Source organism: Alligator sinensis, unplaced genomic scaffold, assembly GCF_000455745.1.
Source record: "Alligator sinensis unplaced genomic scaffold, ASM45574v1 scaffold937_1, whole genome shotgun sequence".
Taxonomy (NCBI): Eukaryota; Metazoa; Chordata; order Crocodylia; family Alligatoridae; genus Alligator; species Alligator sinensis.
The window spans coordinates 362,126-386,904 of record NW_005842257.1 but is presented as its reverse complement, the minus strand read 5'-3'; the positions used below and the strand labels follow the sequence as shown (position 1 = coordinate 386,904).

The following is a 24,779-nucleotide window of genomic DNA, read 5'->3' as shown; positions in this document are numbered from 1 at the left end:
GGGGGGGGGGGGGATATATATATATATAATCGAGCATTGCAAAGGCAGCATCGGAACAAACGCCGTCCACCTTCGCCGAGCTGTTTCATCAATCCTTTCCTGAAACCTTGGTGATTTGCTTGCAGATCCTTCAGCCCGAAGTTGCAGTGAATTAAGGCAGGCAGCAGGGTGAGGGCATTCGTGCTGCAGCTCGAGACCGAGCATGTTTGGGGAGGGGGGAGCACAGCGCACCACATGTGCTCGAGATGCTGGCAACCCAGAGGGGCCGCGAGCTGTATAAATTTAGACTCCCGTGTGGTAGTTTGCCACGTTGACTCTGGAAAAACAGGTGGGTCCCTGTCATCAATCAGACAGCGGAGGCTCCCTGTGAAAGTGTTTGGCTCCTGGCAAGGGGGGAGGTGATGCAACTCAGAAATGAAATCATCTCTGAGCACATGTGTGCGCACACGCACACTTGGGCCTTCCTGATGGGGCTTGACGAGACCGAGCCAATTAGCAGATGGAAATGAGGGCTTGGAGGAGAAGCAGTGCCGGAGGAAACGAGCCGGGGTGCAGGGAAATCCTGTCGCTGGCACGGCTGGTCCAACGCGTCGTGCTTCTCTTATCGCTGCGCTGCGCTGCGCTGCACTCCAGAGAGGCGAAAGCAGGTGGGAAACCAGTTTGCAGCCAAACGGTGTTAGCACGGAGGGTTTTTTTTAAATCCATGAAACCCCCCGGCTTCCAGTCCCGTTGGTTGTCTCACTTTGGAGTCATTTTAAAGCATACTGCCATCATGACCAGCATCCTCTCGTGACCAGGGATGCTGGTTTTCTCTAATGTTAAAACCCCCCAATTTTCAGTTGAAAAAAAGTAACTCCGAATCCATATTTTTGCATGATTATCATCACTATACACACATATATGTATATGTATGTGCGCATGCATTGAAATGAAACACCACTAACATACAGATAGATAGATATAGATATATCTATCTGTATGTTAGTGGTGTTTCATTTCAATATAGTTAGATATAGATATCTATATCTATCTATCTGTATGTTAGTGGTGTTTCATTTCAATCACAGAAAAAATATGGATTTGGGGCTACTTTTTTTTTTTTTTTTTTTTAACTGAAAATTGGGGATTTTTTTAAAATCACACAAAACCAGGATCCCTGCTCATGACTAGTCCCTTAAACAGCCACGGACCGATTTGTGCGAGTAGTTGCTTTCCTGTAGGATCAGGGTCCCCAGTTCTTTCTGGTCTTGCAGAAATACTCCGCGTGCCATTTGTTTGAAGGCTGCTGCTGTGCTCGGTAAAGAGGACAGCCAAGAAAATCCCGTCTCCTAAATGTATCCTGGCTCTCCCCATCTGTGAGCTGGGATGGGGGGGTGCCAAAGTCTCCCCAAAGCTTTGCTCACGGCACGCTGACGTTCATCCAGACTGCAGATGTCCTTTCTGACCTGCCTCGGCTGTGTCGGCCCTCGTCTGCGTGGAGCTCCGGGCTCCTCCATCCCAAGCCGTCGTCACTGCTAAGGCATGCAGCCTGACCAAGGGAAAACCCCCAAACTGGTGAGATGAATTGCTCAGGGAGCACTGAAATGTTTCATTAGCTGTCTGGTGTGGATGACTAGCAGATGGAGGAGCCCTGGGCTTGCCCCACACAGTGTATTTGGCTGGACCGGCTCCATCGGGGCGTTCTGGCTGCAGCTTGTTGAGCATCCGGAGGGGAAAGGGCCCCGGTGATGGGGAGAAAGGACCCGGAGGAAAATGAGCATGGGCGCTTGCTTACACCACCTCGAGATGCAGGCCCAAATGCTTGCTGCTGCTCAGATGTTAAACAATGCAGCCCGCTTAGTATAGCCCTGAGCAAGCTGCATCTCCTGTGCACTTCCAAGCAAGCACCATCACCCGATTTTGGGGCTCGCTGCGTGGGAGCAGGCGAGTGGAGCTGCTGGGTGGGATGGCATGGACCTGCGCGTGCAAGCCCAAGCCCCAAAGCAGGCTGGGGGAGACGGCAACCCCATGCCATGTCGATCGGTGGCTGAGAGCAGCCGACTCGACCGTGAGAGCCTTCGAAAGGGCAGCAGCGAGGAAGCCGGTTGACTCCAGGTGCACAGGTTTCTTCGCGGCTGACCCCCGAGTGCAGCGGCCCCTTGACCTGCCACTGGTCCGCTCCGGTTGTGCGTGCCGCGGCCACCTGAACAAACAGAGCCGGGGCGGCGTCTGGGGCAGGCCGGAGGATCTGCCGAAATCTCCCTCCCGGGAGCTGGTGATTCAGAGCATCTGAGAAAAGAGGGGGCTGCCGAGAAGGACGCTCGCTTCCTGCCTGGAGGAGACCCCAGGCAGCTCTGCTCCAAGATGAAAGCAGCACTGTTCCCTTAAAGAAAGGCCGGGCACATTCACGCTGACAAAAATGTGCATTGTTCTGCTAGGAAACGGTCCCCAGCCTGCGGGATAATCTGGTGCAGATTGATAGGAGGGGTGCAGGCAGCTGGGCTGACTTGCCAGCAAGGCTAGCGAGGACTGCGCTATATGGCATGACCCGTTGCATGGGAGCGAGAAGAAGGAAGCGCCGTGCCGTGCTTTGTCACGGACTTGTCCGTGTCTCCTTGGGCGAGTCATTTAGTCTCCAGGCACTATATTTGGACTGCTTTAAAAAGCAGAGTTTGCCTGGCAGGGACCGCTTTGCAAGGACACCGCGTTGACTAGCGATCCACCAGGGTCGCACAAGAAACTGTATTCCCCTGCGCAACAGGCTTCCCGAGACGCTCGTACCCGGTGCCGTGCAGCAGATTGCACAGTTCTTCAGAGGAGGTCTCTCCTTTTCCTTTAAAGAAATAATTGCATAAGGCAAAAACTCAGCCTCCCTGGGGAGCAGGATCTCAGCTGGTGGAAAAGTTCACAGCTGCACTGATTTCAGGGGGGCTAGGACCGCTGATACAGAAGCGGAGGACCGAGAGGGGTGTCCTGGGCCGTGGAGTCCTGCCCCCCCATATTAACAGGCCAAATAATATTTCCTCCGGCCCCGCAACCACCGAACTCCCTTCATTGTAGATGCTTTTCCCCTGTGCTCAGGGTAGCTCCCTGCTAAAGAGCAGGGCGAGCCCCACCAGTGTTCGTTCCCCTCTATGGTATTTTCCCAAATCCGAGAGCTTTGGAGTAGCCCGAGTGTGGATTCAAGAGAGCTGCAACATTTTGGAAGCAGAGTACATGGTAGAGGCGATATCTTTTATTCCACCAGCTAGGTTTTTGCAAAAATAAATAAATCAATCCATCCCTTTAATTGCAGCATTTTGGTTCACATTCGCTGAAGAAACTCGCTCCCTTTTGCGGCAGGTGAGAGCATCATCCTGCGGCATGGGATGGTTGTCATTAACCAAGCTGCCCTCCAGCAGAGTCCAGGGGGAAAGCACGGGCCCTTCCGTAGCAAGCGTCCCAGTTCATCGTGGCCTACAGCTCGGACTTGGCCATTGTGGCCATATTAATTCAGAACAAAAACGGGCCTTCCTCCCTCCTTAATGCTAATTCTGACAGTGCATTTGAATATTAATAGAAGCGCTGCACCAGAAGCGCAAAGCCTCTCTCCCTTTTGAAGCTTGATTTTATTTTTGATGCAGCGAACAGGTGTTGGTTTCAGAGGTTTGCTGCATTAAGGTTTTCTTTTCAGCCTGCCATGTAAACTGACACTAGATGAAGGCTAAGCATACGACTTCTCACCTATCTGCTCTTCTTTTACGCCGCCCGTTTTCATGGCAGACTCATGCCGCCCTGACCCAGGCTTGGTGTGCATGAGAAGGTTACACTGATTGAATTTAAATCTGTTTTTAATTGATTTCGTTTAACCGGAGCAAACCCCTCCCGCTTTCCTGGTAAAGAAAGGCTGGTTTCTGTTTGGCTAAAACCACTTTCTAAGAAACGTAGAAGCAGAACTGGAAATCAGCTGCATCCAAAGAAGACTCGAGAGCATTCACACAGCTTTCTGCGTTGTTTTAACTGGGCTGGTGTAAAGCCATATTTTAAGTTGCTGCTTTAATCTGTGGACAAACCGTTTGACATAAGGAGAGATGAGTTCTCCCATCAGCGACTATTAGAGGAAACTGCCTCGCAGCGTGTTCATCAATAAATATTCACAGAGGCCGCCTCTACGCGAGACGCTGGCTGCACAAGTGTTACTGCACAGTCATTTAGCACTTGCATACCCAAGTGCTAAATGACCACGCAGGAACCGGCATTACCTGCATGGCATCCTGGTGATGAGTAGCTCGTTACTACTGTGCAGTAGCATCGCATTGCGGTGCGTGCCCCGTGACGCTGCTGTGCAGTACTACGAGTTACTCCGCAGTAAGCGTCTCGTGTAGACACGGCCAGAGACACTTAGTGCTGGGATACCCACTGGGATTAGACTGTAACATTACCTCGAAAATCCAGGTCTAGGTTCTTGGAACTGCCCTGAGCTTTTGAATGCTCCCCACCTGTCTTCCCCGGCCTCCACCTTAACACAAACCCACACAAGCCCCCTCTTTGTTCCCTTTGACTGTCTTATGTGCTTTGCATTTTAAATAACCAAGCGCTGCTGCAGATTGCGAAGGGGATGCTGACCGCTCGAGTCGGGAGGAACTGGTGCTCAGAGTGGGTTAAGCCTGGTGTGAAGCGGTTGGTTGAGGTTAAGTTTGGATTAATGGTGGCTGCACGGGGTATTTGGCTTCAAGTCTGGGGAATCGTAGTGCTTTGCATTATGATTTAGCTCCTTTCCTCCAAAAGCCTTTTATAGTCCCTGCAGAGCTCGAAAAGTTCAACTTTCCAGCGCCCTGATTGCGCAGCGAGCTCCTTTTACGGAGGGATAAACTGGAGGTACCGAGGGGTTAAGCAACTTGCCCAAGGCATATGAGTCAGTGCCAGAGCTGGGAATAGAAACGGAGAGCCTTGGCTTCCCGTCTTGGCTCTCCTCACTCGGTCTCCGATTGAGCAGAGTCATCTTGTGCTCTTGAAGTCACAGGCTAAAATGAGACAGTAAAACTTGTCTTCCCTGCGACGTAGGGTAGGTAACGGGGAGGCGGGGGGATAAGCCTGGCTGGGACGGAGTGAGGGGGCCAGTCGGTCCAGTCAGTGCAAATAAGAAGTTAAAACAAATGCTGCCCCAGTCCTTGCTCAGGGGAAAAGGTGGGGTCCTAATGACCCCCCAGCTTTGAATCATCTTGGGAATGGTAACACTGGGCGTGTCTACATGTGCACGTTTAACCAAAATTACTGCGCAGTACAGGTGCGCACCTACACGTGCACTCCCATACTGCACAGTAAATATAGTGACTTACACCAATTTGTGCATAAATTTGATTACCTGAATGATGCAGGTAATCAGATTTATGCCTGATAGTGTTACTGAGCAGTAAAGCATCTACATGTGCATTACTGTGCAGTAACTAGTGTCCCAAGTCAGTCCAGACACAGCGTTAACACGCTTTAACGCCTGCACACGTAGACGCCGGCCTATTCCCACTCACTGCACTGTAATTTACTGTGCAGTAAATTTAAGCCGGCATAAAGGCACGTGTAGATCCACCTACTGGCAGCAAAAAAGCTGTGAACCCACTTCATCTGCAGTGCAAAAAAAGCAACAGCTGGTTGCACCGAAGGCACCTGGACACCGGGATCGTAGCCCCATCCCAATGGTGCAGCCCCCTTTCCCATCCTTCTCTCCCCTGGGCCCTGTGGTGGATACTGGGAGAGCTGGCTGACAGGCAGATGTCGCCTTCCTTACTTCCTATATGTACAATGATATTAATATTCATCAAAATAACCTGGTCTTTTGAAGGCTCTTGATGTCCAAGCTCTTTTCAGGGTCTCACTCCCTAGCAGGCTTGCTGCTTTGATCGGGTAATTTCTGGATTCTTGGTGTTCCCTTGCACGCATCTTCCACCCCTCTTAATTTACAACCAGATTTTGAGCCCAGCTACAGCCGTGTTTCCACGAGCGGTCGAACGCCCTGGATTCAGTGCAGCTCTCCAGCACGTGCGTGGTCTAAAGCACGACCTTGATGGAAAAACAAGTATCTCCCTGTTTTCTCAAGCCGCGCTTTGGACACGACCCGTTTCAGCACTTGCTCTGAAAAGGCCCTGCCAACTCGAAAGATCCTATTTGTCTGCACATTGCAGTCTCTTTGGCACCTGTGAAACTTTTACTTTGCGGATAAATGAGGCTTTTTAAGAGGGTGAGGCAGCCAAATGTGAATCATCGTAAATCAGTCTGTTTTAAGTGATTCAGTTCAATGCCGCGTGATTTTCAACCGCCGGCAAAAGTGGCTGAGAAGCATCATGTTCTTATTCATCGGAGGGGGTGAGGGAGAACATCCCTCTGGAGCTGATCACATCCCTCGTCGTGATTAAGAAGCATTTTCTAGTCCGTGAGCTTGGCTTGCCAAAGGGCTTATAAACTCCAAGAAGGGTCTTAAATAGAGGGGCTGGGAGGACAGGGATGGGTTCAAAGAGACAGACCAGCATGAGCGCACCGAATGCAATTGGGTCAAGTGTTTATTTGAAAGAGATGCTCCACTTGGGCAGGAGAGCTGGGCGTCCCTATTTTGCATTCATGAATGCATTGCCTGGGTGCTGGCTCTCTTCATTTTCTGCTTACCCAGGGGGTAGCGGGCTTGATTAATCCACAGGACTTGCTCAAACCCCCTCTGCTCTCTCTTATTATTCAGCAGGTTCTCAAGTGTCTGTGAACGTCTCTATTTAGGGCTCCTCCGTGTCAGCCTTGCCAATAATCTCAGTGACGGTTCGCTCCAGTCTGACTTCACGTCAGGCATCTGCTTTGCTTCTTGTGACTAATGCACTATACTCTGGAGGCGGGGAGTAACTGTTCTTCCTACTGATTGAGGCCAAAAAGGAATCGGAAATAAAAAAAGGAGGGGAGGGAGAGAGGTTTTATTAAAAAAACGCTGGAGGTGCAGACAGTTTTTGGAGCTTTTTAACTGTTTGACAGCTGTGGAAATGCAGCGAGTGACTCATAACGCTCCCTCTGAGCAAAGCAGTTTCATTTGAAACCTGCAGACTATTGGTAGGACCGCGGCGGACTTGGACGCTTCCTGTAGGGCCAGATTCTGCCAGCAATGCTGAATGCAGCGCTTAGGGCCAGCTTGTCCTAATGCAGGTATCGAGCCAACAATATGGGTGGAAGGGACTGCAAAACTTAACTCCCCCGTCTGCTGTTTCTGTGCGTTACAAATCATCCTAACGGGCTTAGGGCTGGGATCTCTCAAAGGGTATCAGACATTAGACAGCAACTTTGCCTGGGACTTTGGGCCTCTACCTGTCTCCGTCCTTTAAGTCTCTGGGTTACACACTATTGGAAATGTGCCAGATCGCTGCCTGCCTGGGTATCATCCCACTCTAGGCACTAGACATCAGTCTTGGAGGTCAACATGAAAGGGGTGCAGGATGGGACCACGCATTCGGAAGGGCAGGAAAGGAGGAGTTATACAAAAAGCAAGAGATGCTGCCGCCAAACCAGAAAGGACAAGTTCAAACTCTGCCTAAACTTGTGATTGAATACGGTCTGGTTTGCTTTAGGAGCACTACAGGGCCCGTGTGCATGTCTCTAGCACCATGGTATCTTAATGGGACGGTCGCTAGAGAAATCCAGCAAGTTGCCTGTGTGACAAGCTGGCTGGCAAGTGCTAAAATCTCTGGTTCTGTCTTTTTTCCCCCCCTTTTGGCAAACCTCTCCAATTCTCATCCCGTCTGTTTCAGACATCACAACAGGATCCGGAGCATCGATGCGAGTCAGCTGAAGCCCTACGTTGCCCTGGAAACGTTGGACCTGAGTTTCAATGACATCACGGAAATACGAAGCGGTTCCTTTCCGCAGGGACTTCACATAAAGGAGCTGTAAGTTGTTTTTTTTCTCTTGCCGGGAACAGCATTTGTTGAATTGCTGCAGCAGAGAGGAGGCCCTGCCACCACCTCTGCGAACGAATCGGTACCAAACCCTCTGAATTAGGGGGGCTTCTAACACCTGCATCTCACGTGCGATGGGGAGGGGGTGTCCCATCATCCAAGTAGTAATGCAAGCGCCGCTATTTTGCCAGCTGCAATGAGAACAGTGACCGAGTCAGGCACACATGAACATGTCCCGAAAAAGCTTTGAACACGTGAAGCCGGAGCAGGGAGGTACACACTGGGAGGCATGCGGGTGGGAGAAAATAGCTGTTTCCCTTTGGATCCTGTACTTGTCCCTGAGTGACAACCTACTCAGGGAACCCACCCGTAGAGAACAGGCTGCAAGGAATCAAACCAGAGCCCCAGTGGGCCTTACAGGGAAAATGCAGCGTAATCTGTATATGATTCATGTGACAGCTGCTCTAGAAGCTGCAGCCCCATGAGTTGCATTCATAATTTCAAGCAGTCTTCAGAGACTGCACTTTCAGGCCCTGTTTGCATATGATGGATGACTGTGTTATGGATCTGATGGAGAGCCCTGCTAACAATCACCTGCATTGGAGTGGAGGGTGTTTAAGGTCTCTCAGGAGGGAATCGGCGCTCTCCCAGGTTAGACCCCAGCACGGGCTGCGGGCAAGATGGTTTGCTTTCATTAATCCAAAAGCCTAGCCCCCAGCATGGGCCCTGGGCTAAGTGGTTTGCTTGCATTCATCTGAAAGCCTGGGACCCCAGTGTGGGCTCTGGTCAAAGTGGTTTGCTTGCATTTATCCAAAATCCTGGACCCCAGCGTGGGCTCTGGGCAAAGTGATTTTGCATAAATCACGGGAGTGTGTACCTCCCTTTATTTTGGATAAATGGCTTGCATTTATCCAAAAGCCTGGATGGGCTCTGGGCAAGGTGGTGTCCTTGCATTTATCCGAAAGCCTGGATGGACTCTGGACAAGGTAGTTTGCTTGCATTTATCCAAAAGCCCGGATGGGCTCTGGGCAAGGTGGTTTGCTTGCATTTATCCAAAAACCCGGATGGGCTCTGGGCAAGGTGGTTTGCTTGCATTTAACCAAGAGCCTGGACCCCAGCGTGGGCTCTGGTAAGGTAGTTTGCTTGCATTTATCTAAAAGCCTGAGCTATTTAAATGGAGCACGTCTACCTTCATCCTGCTGTTGGGCCACCGTGCAAATGCTGATCACCCAACAACGAAGAGCTCTGACATAACCACGAAGTTCTCTGTGATGGTTTATTACAGCTACCTGGGGAACAACAGAATCAGTGCCCTGGAGCCTGGTGCTTTTGATGGTCTGTCACGCTCCCTGCTAACGCTCCGGCTGAGTAAAAACAGGATCGCCCAGCTTCCTGTCAAGGCATTCAAGCTACCCAGGCTAACTCAACTGTGAGTAGAAACGTGCACTTTAATTAAGGCTAACCAAACTTTATGGAGACAAAATTTCCCCGAGGACATGTACACCAAGTGCAGCCCTTCCTCACTCTCCATCTATAAAACTCAGAATAAGCTATATTTAATAGTCCTATGGCAGCACCTCATAAAACAAATTGGGAGAGGGTTCATTTTGTCTCAGACTCGTTGACTTATTTGGATCAGTCTCTGGATGAAAATAATATGGGAGCTGTTGATATAGACAAGTGTCTCCAAAAAAAAAAAGAGCAGCTGTCTTAAGGAACAGTTAATACATTTTATATGGTCAAGAATTATCTTGGTGGGAAAATTTGGACAGACAGGGCTGAGTGACGGTGTTGTTATGAACCACCGTATTGTTATGCTTTCAAGACCACACAGGTATCTTTATGTGGCCATAAAAGTGCAGCAAAGGGAGGTTGTTAAACTGTGCAGTGATATTTGGGCAGACACACCAGTGCTGTTGATGGGTTAACACACACATTGTTATTATCCCAGCTGCAGTATGGAGTAAGCTGCCCGGGCACACATCTACATCTGCAGCTATAAATGGGCTTTATGGGCAAAGAGTTGTTCTAATTGTTTGACTTTTCCCCTCTGTTTATAGCCTTTATGGGCCTGATCCAAAATACCCTTTCCACTGGGTTCAGTGAACTTGGGTTTTTAAAGAGCAATAAGCAAACCAGTACCTTTTGTGGAGCTGGGATTTCATCTGCTGTGCTCAAGGGTAGCAGGTCATGACGTGCCCCATAGCTCCCCTGGGTATCACCCCCCGTAGGATGGGAACCATCGGACATGATGGTACTCCCGATTTTTCTTTTTTTAAGCATTGATTGCTTTTCAAACGACAGACAGGAACAAACAGAACAGAGCTCAGATCTCCAAGTGCAAAAAACCCTTGTTTTTGTAGAAACTTCTTTCTTAATCTTTTCTTACAATACTATGGAGCGGGGGAGAAGGCTAAAGTTGTCTGGGGAACTGAATGTTGTCCTTTCAGACCTAGTAATAAAACATGCACCTGGGCTCGCACTTCGTGTGGCTCATGTTTATGTCAGAGTCAATTTTACTCCTGGAAAAACAAAGGTTTGCAAGGGAAATACTGCTGAGCCTTCGATCTGCTGGTTCAGACGGGGCTTTCACATGAGGGCAGATGAAGTGTGAATGCTGGCGAAAAGGATAAAGGGTTTAATGGAAACGGCCGCTGGAGGGAAAGAATTGCAACTCTGCATCTCTTCCGCTTCTCCTCCGTACAGCAAAGCTTTCCCAAGAGCAAGTTTGTTTAGGGAATGCGCCCAGCTGAATTTCCTGGCCAGCTCCAGTATCCCATGTTTCCGGTGCCCTTCTGCTCCCTCGTGGGAACAGCTCACAGAGGAGCTTGCTGGCGCTCCTCTCCGCATTGTGCAGCTGATCCCAGGAGAAAGCACGGGGGTTTAATACATGTGTCCTGTGTCGGTGATTGCAGGGAGCTGAACCGGAACCGCATCCGCCTGATCGAGGGCCTCACCTTCCAGGGGCTGGACAGCTTGGAAGTACTGAAGCTGCAGCGCAACAACATCAGCAAGCTGACGGACGGGGCCTTCTGGGGCCTGGCCAAGATGCAAGTGCTGTAAGTTGGGCGACGCGCGTGCTTACTGGAAGCGAGTTGCTTTTCTCCCAGGGTCTCCCCTCCTCTCTCCCGTGTTGACCCGTGTCCTACCAGGTTGCTGCCGCATGCCCAGCGGTTGCACGGTGGCAGGTGGGGGACTTTTGTGCTCTGATGCTGTCAGGTCTGGCTCAGCCCCTATCCTAATTGCCAGTCTGGGCTCTGCTCCGTCACATCCCTGCTGCAGACAGGAGGCAGGTGTAAAAGCGACCGGCAAATGGACATAGTTCCTCCTTTGCTGTGGATTGTAGGCCCTTCCCCTTCTTCCAGCAAGCTCTCATGCTGCTGCCAGTGTGGTGAGCTTGCCTCCTGTGCTTGAGTGGGTCTGCTCCTTGGAGACACCCTTTCCAGCAGAAGTGATGCTCACGAGGTAGACACTCCTTTTAGTCCCAAACCGTCACCAGCTGCCTCCCCTCTCCCCAAATTAAAACTCACCCAGAACAGGGCTCTGACCCCAAGAGGTAGAAATGCAGAGACTCCATAAAGACACCTCAAGACTCGTCTTTTGGAGCTGACTTTATCTAGAAGGTGCTTGGATACCACCAAGATAGGCAGCAATATAAGACTGTCAGATAGATGGAAACTATATACCGTATTGTGGGATAATAAATATAGGCAGGGTGTGCATCTGTACTGGTGGTCTTCAATCTTTCTAGACTCAAGGCACCCCTTGGAAAATGCCAGCTCTTAGTTTTCACCTTTTTTTACCTACAGAAAAATAACAGAGCAGTTGTTCAGTGGCAAAGAACTCAGAAAGACGAGAGCTATGGATTTCTGTTTGAAGTCTCTGGGTTTATCTTGTGAATCATGCTTGTAAACCATTGTGTGATACCCAAAGTCACCCTTGAAAGGACCTGAAGGCACCCTGGTTGAGAATCACTGGTCTATACACACTGCATATAAAGTAGGAAGAAACTCTGCTTTATCAGTTGTATAAAAACAAGGCTCAAGAAACAGTACCTTAAAGTTGCTCAAATACCTTTCAAACAGTGTTTTCAAATCCTACAGCGGTAGGATTCGAAAAACACAATAAAATATCTCAGGTGCTCCAGAAGTAAAAGCTCACCCAGATCCTCCATAAGTCTTATTGTAACCAGTACATGGAAGTACGTGTCACAGGCCTGAATGTCCTCCCTCTTGGGACAGCCTGGAAAGCAAGCAAGCTGACACTTCCCCATCTGTAGTTTTTCCTCTGGATGGGGATTCCCAGAAACAGTATTGCCAGGGAGCACTTGAAAGGTCTCGATACAAAATGCTGAGCTTTGTCATAACAAAGGTGGAGCCACACTGGATAGACCCGAGACATAAACCCCAGTTACACATTAGGAAATGGGGAGATGGGTGTTGCAACTGAGCAAAGGTTTCTTTGGACACGCTCCAGACCCGTTCCTGAGACTCTCCTGGAGTTTACTCATGCTGTTCACACACACGTGCGTGCATGGGAGTGTGCAGCCAGGTATAGAGGCAAATAGCAATGTTTTATAAGGGGTGTTTCAGTTCCTGCGGGAAAGTCCAAATATGCTCCCTTGGTTTTCTCCTCAGGCACCTGGAGTACAACAGCCTGACTGAAGTGAACAGCGGCTCTCTTTACGGCCTCTCCTCCCTCCAGCAGCTTCACCTTAGTAACAACTTGATATCTCGCATCAACCCTGATGGCTGGAGCTTCTGTCAGAAGCTACACGAACTGTAAGTTGTTTTCTGATTGCAATAATGGCCAGGCTCTTTCACAGTGATGTGACTTATGTGGCACCTGCTTTGGATAAAGTTGCCCCAGCAGTAAGGAGTAAATGGGTTAGCTCATTTGGTTCTCATTTGGGACTTCCTAGTGCCTTAGGTTCTGGCTGACAAGGTTCTTTGGATAAATGTGATCTCTTTTATTAGACCAACTAAATAGATGGAAAAAATGTTTTTTGCAAGCTTTCAGGTACAAACACCCTTCTTCTTCAGGTGCTTGCTAACACATGCCCTCTCTTGCAGCGTGTGCGCTGCAGAGCTTGGAGGAAGCTGTGCTTTATGGCTCTTTATTTACACGATTGTAACCACTAGAGTTCTGGCCTCCATCAAGGCAGTGAGTGAAGTATTTTATCCTTGCTGCTGCTGTTTACACATTACCCTGGCTGAAGGGTGCGTCTGTCAGAAGGTAAACACGGCAGCCTTGCTCTTCGGAGATTTCCAGGTGCAAATACAATCACTTGGATACACAAAAGCCCCTCCGCCCCACCAATGACAGCCTGATGAAGAGTAAAGCTGCATGCTCTGAGGAAGAGGTGCATTTGGGCTGTTCATTGTGCTTTCAGGAGGAACCATCCCTCCTTAAACACGCTGAACTGGGCGATCAGAGAACACAAGATCGAGTCTTCTTTTTACATGAACACTTAGTACATGCAGGTCCGCAGAGGAACTGTAACTCCTCCTTTCAGCTTGAATCTCGCCTAGTGCTGGAAACTTTGTGCTAAACTTTCCAGGGATCTCACTTCCACTGAGACAGATCTGGAGCTAGGGACAAATGTTCAGATTCGGAAGTCTCTCAGTGCAGAGTAAGGGGATCCCCTTCTTGACACACGTTCATTGCAAAAAAATGTTCCCGTTTTCCAGACAGCTCCCAAAGGGTCTTCCTTCACTCAGCCTGGAGAGTCTAAATACTGGTTATTTAATGCACAGAGTTGTAAACACAGTAGTGCAGGCCAGCGGCCTACCGGCCTTCCATGACAATCAGCATGTTGCTTTATCCACAGCCTGTCCCAGCCTGAACAGACAAACTATTAAATGATAAAACTATGAAAGGCAGGCTGGATTCTCCAGACGTTCACAGGGACATTAAAACCTATCTGGGTGCAAAAGCCAAATTTATCACCATGGAGATTATTTTATTGTGCATGAAGGACTAAGGGAAGAATCAGGTAGTGGCCAGGGCACATATCTGTGGGTAGATGAGGCTGGAGACAAGCGATCAGTGGCTTACTGTGCTGCTGGGAATGAGGTCCCTGGACCCCAGGAGGCACACCAGTCATTTTGCCCATGCATCCAGGAATCAGACTGGTGTGCTGAGATTTGCCAGGCAGTCACTTGGGCAGTTGCACCAAGCTTTGCAAAATCTGCCAGGCTTTGGGGGAAGGGTATTGCTAGGAGCAGCCAGAGGCTAGCGTCTGCTAGTCGAGGACATGAAGGCTGATCTGGAATAGAAGGGCATCAAGAAGAAGGGAAATTTCCCTAGAGCTCTTCTATCCTTATGCAGACTCCCATGTCCCTCATGTAGAGGGTAGCTAATCTGCATGTTTAATTTGGTGCTGGGGCTTAGGAACTGATGCTTATCCAGCACCGGTACTGTTAAAACTGGTGTTTTTTTAGTTAGCAGTGAAAATTGTCAGTCTACCTTTTTTTTTTTTTTTTACGCGGAACGGCTTTCCAAGTAGTCGGGTGAAGCCCGAGGAACGGTAGACTTTCATGGGAGAAAGGGCAGCGCTATGGCATCAAAGGGCTGAGTGTTCTGCCTCCATTGGGAAGAAACGTAACCCCGGTTTCTGAACTGGGACATGAGATGGCAAAGAAAGGAAAACTTGAGGCCACCCAGCAGTTGCATTAAGTGCCTGATTGTCCTTGCAAATCAGGTACTTAGACATCTATATAATGGAACCCGCCCCAGCTGCAGGTAGAGTAATAGGCAAGCATAAAGTTGCACCAAACCAAAATAGGAAGCTGGCCAGGGTCTTTCTTTGTAAGAAAAACATAATCAAGGCTATTTATGTGCAGTTTGCTTTTATGGGAATGGGACCTAATGGAAAATGTAACACAATCCCGGGTAGAGCAACAAGAGCACAGGTTGCCAATTAACCCCATTCTGTTTCATTATTATTACCATCATCGGTACTTTCAGACTGTCAGCGTCTACTCTCCCCTCCACCCCTGCATCTCCCTGCGTTCAAGCGTGTTGTGGAGGGAAAGCACCATTGACCTGCTTGCCCCTTTTGCAGACCTAGCGTAGGCGAAGCCGCCGGGGAGGAAAAAGCGCTGGTGTGTAAGCCAGTCAGTCCCATAGGCAGGAGGCCGAGCCCCGAGCCTGCTGAAGAGAGCCCTGCCTGGTGCTTCAGCATCGGAAACTTTCCAGCTGGTTGCAACCCTAATGACAGATACTCTAAACCTTGCTGCTGTCCATGCCCACATGACGTCAGGAGAAGCTGAAGGGAGCATGCTGTTAGCAGTTGTGGCAGAAACCCCTTCTGCAGAATATCAAAGAGAACTATTTCTTTTCTTCCAGCCAGACTTAGGATTGCTTTTGAGAATTACTATTTTTTTTTCTTGGAAAGAAAAAAAAAACACCCCCAAATTCTTTAATTGCAGGTGAGGACATAATTTTGACCACATGCCAGTTCTTCACAGCTAACACGGCAAGGTCTTTAGGAATGGAGGTCTGTTGTCCCAGGCCGTCTCGAAACGCATTCATCTCTGCTGAATCGCTTCCAACGCCTCCCTCCCCACTTGCCCATTTAAAAGACAAGGCCACTCATTTGCCAAGTAAATGACACTCGCAGCGTTTAGGAATACGGGTCTGTTTTGACTTAGGCTTTGCTTGTGCAGTGGCTTTTATGCAAGCTCTGGGAACATTTTTTACATGGGCTTGTTTGGAGGCAGGGCTGGAGGAGGAATTCGGAGGTCTGGAGCCATCCAAGGGATTTTTCTTGTCGCCCGTATAACAAAAGCCTTCAACATCTTCCCAGAGCAGGATTTTCCAAAGCTTCTAAGTGACTTAAGGGCCTGGATGTGGAGGACTTTCAGTCGGACTTGCAGGCCTAGGTCACTTTAGAAAAGCCACTCAAATGAACTGAGCTGGGGAAGAGGGTTGAGCTTGACTGAATTTTTACACCCAAAAGCCCCTGGATTAGGGACCAGTGCAACTAGAGCAATACTTTCCGCTCCCAAGAGCCCCACAAGGGTTGGGACAACAACTAGGAATAACCAGAGCAGAGAAGTGTGGTCATGCTCTGTTGTCCCCGGTCTGGGTCTGTTGGCAGTGGCTTGATCTGCTCTGCACCCAGGGGGTCTTCCACACCAGCCTGTCTGCCCTTATCCAGCCCCTTCCCAGTGGCAGTGCCGTGATAGTTCCCTTTAGAGGTAGGGTTGAGGCTTCTTTTCAGAAGAGTCTGTATTTGCTGCTAGCCACATCTCATCTCTCCCCTTTGAGTGCCAGCTACGCCACTGCACGAGACCTGCCATAAAGCCAGGGGAGAGCATGCATGACGGAAAAGGGTGGATAGAAACCAAGACAACCCCTCAGCTGTTAGCCATTGAATAGGGATCTCAGGCACGCGTACACCCTTGGAACAAGGCAGGGGTGGATTGTGGGGGTGACCTTCCCCACGTGGGAAGGGAACTGTTAAACGATGCATTGCTACATGCTAAATTGCCTCGTAGCAAAATCGTTTTGGCTCGTGCTCTTGGCTGGGGTTGGGCAAGCAATGGAGACACCCACACCTAGATGCCTGAGGCTCCCTGGGTGAAAATGAATAGAGATGAGACACCTCCAGGATTGCAATAGGTACAGCCCTGCCAAGAATATGCATTCACAGTGGAAGCCTCTGGTCTGGAGTTGATAGCACCAAGCAGCCTGGAGGGGAGGCAGGATAGCTCCTCCCAGTGAGTTGGCAAGCCTTGGCAGTCCTGGGCTTGACAGGGGGGCCAGACGGGACCAGAGTTTCTCCTGATTTACTCCTAGATGCATATGTTCCACATTATCCCTCGCAATGTTTGCAGACTGGACCCTGCTTCCCCCTTGCATCCCAGTTAGCCGCTCACTGAGATGTTGCATCCATATGGGAGCTGTGTGTGTGCATGGGCTGTACACGGGAGCTGACTTGCAAGGAAGCTCCCGGGCCATTGCAGAGCGGATGGAAAGTGCTCGTAGTGACCAGCGCACTGGTTTTCTCTCCAGAATCTTGTCCTACAACAACCTGACCCGGCTGGACGAGGGGAGCCTGGCAGACCTGGGGGGGCTGCACGTGCTGCGACTCAGCCGCAACTCCATCAGCCACATCGCCGAGGGCGCCTTCAAGGGACTCCGAAACCTGCGCGTGCTGTAAGTTGCCCTTGCAGGGAGCTGAGCAGCACACATCTGAGTCCACACACACACTCCACGTGCATACGGCAGCCTTGTTCCCACTGGGCTGGAAAGCCTCACGAGTGCTGCTGTGCAATGCTGAGGAGTGGTCCTGTTCCAGCCCATCAAGGAGTGAGGGGTTGGGAACATCAGACTGGAAGGGGCCACGTCCGACCCTCACTTCGACCAGGCACAAAAGCAGGGGCATCACCAGCACTCGCCATGCATCTTCCAGGGGGTGGGTATCCAGGCCTGATATGAGTCTCCATCAAGGAGTGGGGAATTCAGCCCTTCCCTTTGGGATTCGGTGTGTTCATGTCAGCATCGTGCTGTCCTCAGTACCGCCAGCATGAGGGGTGTCCCCCTTTCTGTTGACTGCCTGGCTCTTTAATCTCCAACGCTGGGAAGTCTCTAGAGCACATTCAGACATCAAGGCCAGCTGTGTTCATTGGACTGATTGAATTCTGTGGGTTTCTTTTTTTTTTTTTTTTTAACTAAAGAAATACAGCTTGATACTTTGATTCCTCTTCCCTCGCCCATTATCCCTTGATTAATTAAAAGGCAATGAGAAGGGAGCGGCTTCCCTGGGCCCGGTTACTGTACGGCACACATCTTATTTATCCCGTCTATTGAGTTTCACACTGGAGGAAGTGACTGAGAAGGGCCTCTGTTTTTTTAAAGCCGGAGCCTTTCAGGCATTGGCATTCAGCAAAGGCCTTCTCCCAAGCAGCTGTCAGTGCGGGGGCCAAAGGCTTCCGAAGAAAAATGAGGGAAAAGGAGCTGGGAGCTCTCTTCTCTTTGCAGTTAATGCCGAGCCCCTTTTATGTTCAGCGCACAGAGACAGAGAGCTCTAATTTAATAAAGAAGAAGGCCTATTGGGCCCTGCACCTGGTGAAAAAGACCCGAGCATGCTTTAATTATGGCCTATTGTTGACGAGCCTTTGGTGGGTGTGAAACTGCTGAAATGTGGAGCTATTCAAATCGAGGTCAGGCCTGGGGACCTCGCCGCACAATGATTAACAAGGCAGCGAGCATTCAGGCTCAGCCAGCCGGAAAGAATAGGAAATTGGCAACAGGGGCAGGGAGAGCAGAGGAGCTGAATACAAAGCGAGCCCGGCCGGAATACCCACTCTCTCCATTTTTTGTCCATGTGAAAAAGCAGGTTTTTTCCCCTCCTTAACACTAAGCCTTTCACTTGCTTTTGGAAGGACAAGCATAGCAACAAGCAGCGCTATTTTCTTCCCCTTTCTAAGCCAGCACAATGCGACGGGCAATTCATAAAAGTGCATGTCAGGTCTCAAACAGGCTGCTCCTTCTCATCCTCTGCTTCGCACCCTGGGAAGGGGCAGCCGGCCAGGGGGCCCAAGCAGAGTCACAGGGGTGGAGCTGGCCAGAAAAAAGGCTTCTAGGAAGAGAGGGGTCTTTCAGGTGTTCCTGTGAGCAGCTCCCACAGACTCAACCGCTCCTCTCCCCTCGTGTCACCACAGTACGGTGGGGGCCAGCACCCTGCTGCATTTGTTTTCTGCCATCCCCTTGGCATGAACCTGCCCACAGACCGTGCTGACGGGCATGGGTATACTGTCTGGGCCAGTTGCTCTGAGATGCAAGACCCAGGTCTCATGCTGACGCCAGCTGAGAAGCAGGGATTGTGGCTTCTGGCCACTTCTTTCTTAGTTCACATTCAAAAAAAGCCAAGAAATCAGTCCTGCAGTCACTTTGGGTCCTGGCAGATATGTCCCAGCCTTGTCCTAGCTGAGGGAGGCTTGGCAGAGGTGCTGTACGTATAAATTGTGCCTACAGTCATTCTCCTGTTCCCATGCATAACTAGATATCCGTAGCACAGGGTCCAAAAACTACCCAGTGCCTGAAGAATCCTCCCAAACATAACATGAAGCAAAAAAGAGTATTTTAAATCAAAGAGGTATTTGGTAGCTGTGTTGGTCTGAGACAAAAAGAAATGCAAAAATCTAAAACTCTTGGAATCAGAAATGATACCTTTTATTAGACGAACCGGGAAATCACAGAAAAAGAATTTTTTTTTTTTTGCGATTTCCCAGTTGATCTAATAAAAGGTATCATTTCTGAACCAAGAGTTCTCGATTTTTGCATTTCTTTTAAATCAATGCATTTGAATATGTGCCTTAAAAAAAACCAAAGCAGCTTTGAAACTTTCCTGCTGTTCTAATTAACCTCAAAAGAGGCAAAATACAAATGGCGAGATAATGTTTTGGAGGGGATTTGTGCGTGCTTCCCTGTGAAATGTTAGGACACCTCCATGTGTATTTATCTTTACTTACTCTTAACACTGAAAGTTAGGGTCAGCGTGCTGGAACACAGCTGGCTGGAGATTTAAAGCCAAAAAGCGTTTCTTAGGCTATTTCAAAATGTTGAATATTTTGTTTGTTTCCTGGTTTGCTCATTTTCATTGACCCCTGCCTCACTGCAAAATTCAGTGTTCATTTTGAAAGCAACTTAGGTTGAATTGTGGCCTTATGCTTGTATCTATGTAGGAACAAAATAGAAGACATGGAAGGAGTTACATGGAAGAGAAGTAGAGCATTAAAATTATACTGGTATAGCTGTGCCAGCACATTTCCCTTAGCCAAGCCCCTGGACTCAGGAACTCATTGAGAAAGATAGCTAAAGACAGTCATTTCCAAAAGGGACTGGACATTTACGGGGACAACAAAACCATGCAGAGTTGCCCTAATTAATGCTATCGTGTGGGAAGGGAAATTAAAGCTTCTGCATCTGGATTTAAACAAAGTGTTAGAAATCAGGATGAAACCAAGTTTGGGTGGAAGAGTATTGCACTTCTTCCTACTTTGGGGAATAGCTTCCTCTGAAGGGACACGACGCTACACCAGACATACCTTGGGTCTGAGTCCCGAGTCTTTCTTTGGCCGTTCATATAAAAAAAGAAACCAAGCAAGCAAAGCTCACTGAGAGATTCCTCCCTCCCCACCATGGGCTACTTCATACAGCCACAAGGAAAGAGCAAAGAGCTTAAGCCCAAGATTTTTTTCATATCTACTGTAAGCGGTAGATATGAAAGCATCACCATCACGAGCCAGTATTCTGGTCTATGTGCAAGAAAAGCAATGTGAAAGGAGCTGGGCCGGCTCTGACAACATTGATTTAACCTTGCTTTGCTGCAAAGCTGGACTTTTGATGGGAGGTTGATGTACTGCAAGGGAAGAAGTGGGAAGCTCTTCATAAGCTGTTCCCAAACTTTTCCCTCTAGGTCTTTAATGGCTTGCCCCAGGCTGAGAAATTGATTGTGAGCTTTCTTTTGTCTCCCCGCAGGGATCTGGACCATAACGAGATTTCGGGCACAATAGAAGACACCAATGGGGCTTTTACAGGCCTTGAAAACCTAAGCAAGCTGTGAGTATCCCAGCTTTTGAAGTTTTGTTGAGCCCTTTACGTGAAGCAGTTGTGCGTGCACGTACATGAGAGACAGAGGGAGGGTTTTCTTCCTATGCAGGCTTTGTTCTTTAGGAAGCAGGACAAAATCTAAAGCAAGTGTGAGACAAAATCCTCAGTCTCAAGTCACTCAGTACAAATAAATGCCATTATTAGTAGCTCCTGTTTTCATAGCCCTGTGCTATTGCAGTGGTTGATGATCTCTGCCCCTTAAAGGTTCAGCACAGTACAATTTGGCTGCAAAAGTAGACAAGAAAAGCTTTAACATACTCTCTAAATGAGGTGGAGCAGCTGAACAGACGGCAGTAAAAATCAGAGGAAGTTGCACGTGACATGTTGCGCTTTAGGATATGAGTGAGTAGGAGGAAGGTCTAGTAGGGGGCCCCCATCGGTTTCACTGGTGAGGCAGACTGGTTTGCACTGGTTTATTTGAGAGAGATGTTCCGGTGACTCCATAACAGCAGGGAGGCTGCAGCAAATACATCGGGCGCAACCTCTTGAAAGGGATAAACTGATACCATTTGGGGGGAAGCATTCAAGGAAATACGTGCATTGCAGATATTTTCAGATGGCTTGATCTTTGCCAGGGTCCAGCTGACAGTTTGCTTCCTGAATGGCTCAGCACTTGAATTCCTGGTCAGCTTGCTGCTTTTCCCTTTGGAAGGGATTGCCCGGAGAGGGGTATTTGAAATTGGCTGTATAAAATCAGCCATGTCAGAAAAGTGCTGCTGGCTCCTGACGAATTGCAAACCCCCTTCTAATCATTACTTCTTGCCTTTGTTTAAGCCTGCGTCTCTCTCATCACACTGTCTCCAGTGCTGAGATGCCACAGCTAGAGGTGCAGTAAAAGGGCCTAGATGGATAGCGGACAGCTGGAATGAATCCTGGCAGGCGGTGTATTGTCTCCTTGTCATTAGAGACCTCGGGGAGAGGGATTTTGGGGGTGGGGAGGAGAGCAACTGCAAGACTGGTGAGGACCTAAGATGGGGCTGGAGAAAAGGGACCTGCTGTCTTGGATGTAGGTCTGTGACCATTTTAGAGGAGAAGGGGTATTCGTTGGAGACCCGGGGATGTGAGATGATGGGGAAGGACCTGAGAGCATTGGCAGAGTGTGCACCAAAGGGGTTGAGGGAAATACGAGGCAGAAGAGGATGCAAAGTGGGTACTGGTTAGGCAGGAAACTTTAATAGGCATCACCGGAAAAAAGGCAGGGGACTCAGTGACAGATCATTGGTGCAACTTGTCTTGATGTTTTTTCTGAAGGAAGTGAGGGGAAAGGTTCAGTGCGCGGGAGGGGAAATGTGGTGGGAGCGAAGAGTTTGAAGAGAGAAGCAAAGGTGGGTTTTAGCTGGAGGGGATTTGAAGACGAGAGTGACCCAGGGGAAGAGGGCAGCACGGTGGGAGCGGAGGGAAGACCCGTCCTGGAGGAACTCCTCTGGGCTTCCTCCCGAGGCACAAGCACAGGTTTGCACACGTGATCCTTGCCTGTGCTAGTAGTGGCTGCTTCGGGGAATATGCCCGGGGACGTGAATCCAGTTGTGAAGTGTGCGTACGGGGTGGGGGAGTTCTTTGTTACCTTTTCATGTCCACCCTCTTGTCTTGCATCGGTCTCGGTGCAGTCAGATTTGGGGTGCAGAGGGCTGCATGCTCTCCCCTGAAGGAAGGATGGCTGTGACTTGGCAGCTCAACAGCTGTTTTGCTTCCCAGTGTAAGAGCACACGGATCACCTCGCTGCGCTGTTTGAGGCCGTTCTCGTCACGCTTGGAGCTGCCCCATTTGAGAGATGTTCTGCCTGAGCCTGTTAAGCTCACGAGGGCTCAAGTCCTGGCTTTGAATTTTGTCTCAGGGCTGCAAAAAGCAGCACTCCTGTTCCCAAACTTTTTTTAAACGCTGGTTTTCCTACTCCTAAGTGGTGCAACCTGTGTTTAAACAGTCAGTGGGGTTTAAATGCATTAGCATACAACAAATAAAAGGGCACTTCAGAGAAAGCCTTCCAATGAATTAATAATCACCTCAGCTCTGTGGAGATTGCCTTAAAAGCTGCTCTCCTTTGATCTGGCCTGGATTAGCCTCTGAAAGGATTTAGCCATGAGAGCGTTGTTCAGCATAATGAAGGTGTTAAACTAGGAGGTGGAGAGGCCAGTCACTTTAGCCTCCCCTGAATTATAGATGAAGCTCTCCGGGATGGAGGAGGCAGGCCTAAATTAAAACGTTGCTCCAGAAGACGGAGCTGAGAGCCACCGGAGCATAAAAAGCCTCCGTGGAGTCTCTGTGGAGCTGCCAGGTCCCAAATTATTCAAGCCACTAACCTTAACCGGTTTTTGATGGCTCACTCAGTCAAAGACCATCAGACGGGTGCAAAGCTGGCAAGAGGGGGAAATGCCGCCTTCTACCGGCTTGCGTGAGCGCAGGGCTATTATCTGGCTGCAGCCGTGACTCGCTTGCTTTCTTCCCTTGCAACAAGCTGGCTACTTGCTGAGCTGCATACCACCGTCCTTTCACTCCAAAACACCGGGTCCCTTTGAAGTCACTGAGCTGTAATCGCTTTATAATTAGAAAAGTGCCTGGCTTGGGCCCCTGAGCAAGGAGGAATCTGGATTTTTTTGCTGGAGTGTATAGTAGCTTCTTCACACACTCATCTGTTTGCTTCTGATATAGCACAGCACATGGGCACATCTACACGTGCACCTCCGTGTGCATTAGCCTATTGTAATGCACAGTAAAGCGTCACTTAAAAAAAACCCGTGCTATTTAGTTAACGTGCATGAAGCGTCACTTATAGGGCATATCTACATGTGCCTTAACGTGCTTTAGTTAACGCGCATTAGATCTGGCACCTCCATGGTGAGGTACTAGGAAAACGTGTCTTTAATGCACATTAACTAAAGAGCACGGTTTTTGGGTGACACTTTAATGCTCATTAAAATAGGCTAATATGCCTTAAAGCGCATGTGTAGATGTGCCCAATAGCTGTGTTCTTTAGTTAATGTGCATTAAGACAGGCTAATGTGAATTTTCTTAGTACCCCACAATGGAGGTATTAGATTTAATGCGTACTAACTAAAGCGCATCAGTGCATGTGTAGATGCGCCTACAGAGTAGTTTTCTATCCATATGTACCCAGTTGCATATATTATATATATATATAAATAATCATTGCATATACACGTAAAAAGTATGCACTTATTTTTTTATGCAAACACGCACATTTGTACACATGGCTACACACAAACATACCCTCACACCGAGCGTGAACATAAACAGAATCAACACCTTCAGTTTTTAAGGACTGTGGCTGGCTGTGGAGGATGACCATTATTCTCCGTGGCGGTCATAGGAATTAGCATCTTTGAGGAATATGGCTCTAGAAAGTAGTTTCGTGTGCAGCCGTAATAGCAAACACTTGTGTTCGGTAAATGAGTTCCAGTATTTGTCTACCAAGATCCGCAGTTGGAGAGTCTACGAGCTGGGGATGTTAAAGGCAAGACGGGTAAAAAAAATGGGCCATTTAGAAGAGCTCTTTTTTGAGACAGGTGTGGTCTGTCTGTCTCTGATCCTCTCCGCAGACTCTTTCCTCCGGATCATAAGACCACACAGTCTTCCCTGTAATAAAATAACACGTCTAGACTCTCACCTAGTTCTGTTCCTACCAGGAGGAGTTCAGTCAAGTTTGCAATGTATTTGCAGCACAGAAGAATTAATTTCTGTAAAGAGGGGTGCAGAGAAGTGCGTCTTTGTGTCGCTCACCTTCCTTCCTTCTCACGTCCTTGTCGTGACCAGGTGTTCAGCAGACTTCGCAGATTCATTGCAATCTGATGGCCATGCCATAAGTGCATCTGCTATGGCCTCAAACATGCGATCTCTGGCCTGTCTTTATTCTGATCATTAAAAAAAGAAATCTAAAGAATGGGTCACCCTCTCTGAATATGCAACTGGGGTGTTATGCTAAGCTAATCTTGAGCATAAGGAAAGACATAAGAGCACTTGTTTCTCTGTGGAGACCGACAGTTAACTTTTCATGAAACCTAAGCTTTCGATTGTGCTTTGTAGTTGAACATTTTGTACAGAGAAAGACCAAGAGGCAGCAATTTGTTTCCGATCAAACATGTGACACAGAAAGTTACCATGACATTGGGCAATAGCCAGCTCTGGGCTGCCTTGCTGTGGGGAGAGGAACGATGGGATATCTTACCCAGGCTAAAACAGACTTTTCTTTGTTGGGGCCTAGGAGCGGGAATGGCTCGGGCCGATACAACGAGGGGTGTGGGTTTGTATTGGTTTGGGCCA

The 24,779-nt window shown here is 49.0% G+C and overlaps 1 protein-coding gene across 3 annotated transcripts in view; it reads left to right on the top strand.

Annotated features, from left to right (window-relative positions):
• LRIG1 (leucine rich repeats and immunoglobulin like domains 1) overlaps positions 1–24,779 on the top strand; it is a 106,349-nt gene that overhangs the window by 65,063 nt on the left and 16,507 nt on the right. For all 3 annotated transcript variants that reach the window (XM_006027619.3, XM_025208866.1, XM_025208865.1), the window contains exons 4-9: positions 7,734–7,871; positions 9,166–9,309; positions 10,796–10,939; positions 12,518–12,661; positions 16,902–17,045; positions 20,373–20,453. In XM_006027619.3, the coding sequence (XP_006027681.1) occupies positions 7,734–7,871; positions 9,166–9,309; positions 10,796–10,939; positions 12,518–12,661; positions 16,902–17,045; positions 20,373–20,453 (795 nt within the window). The remainder of the gene's footprint in view (positions 1–7,733; positions 7,872–9,165; positions 9,310–10,795; positions 10,940–12,517; positions 12,662–16,901; positions 17,046–20,372; positions 20,454–24,779) is intronic.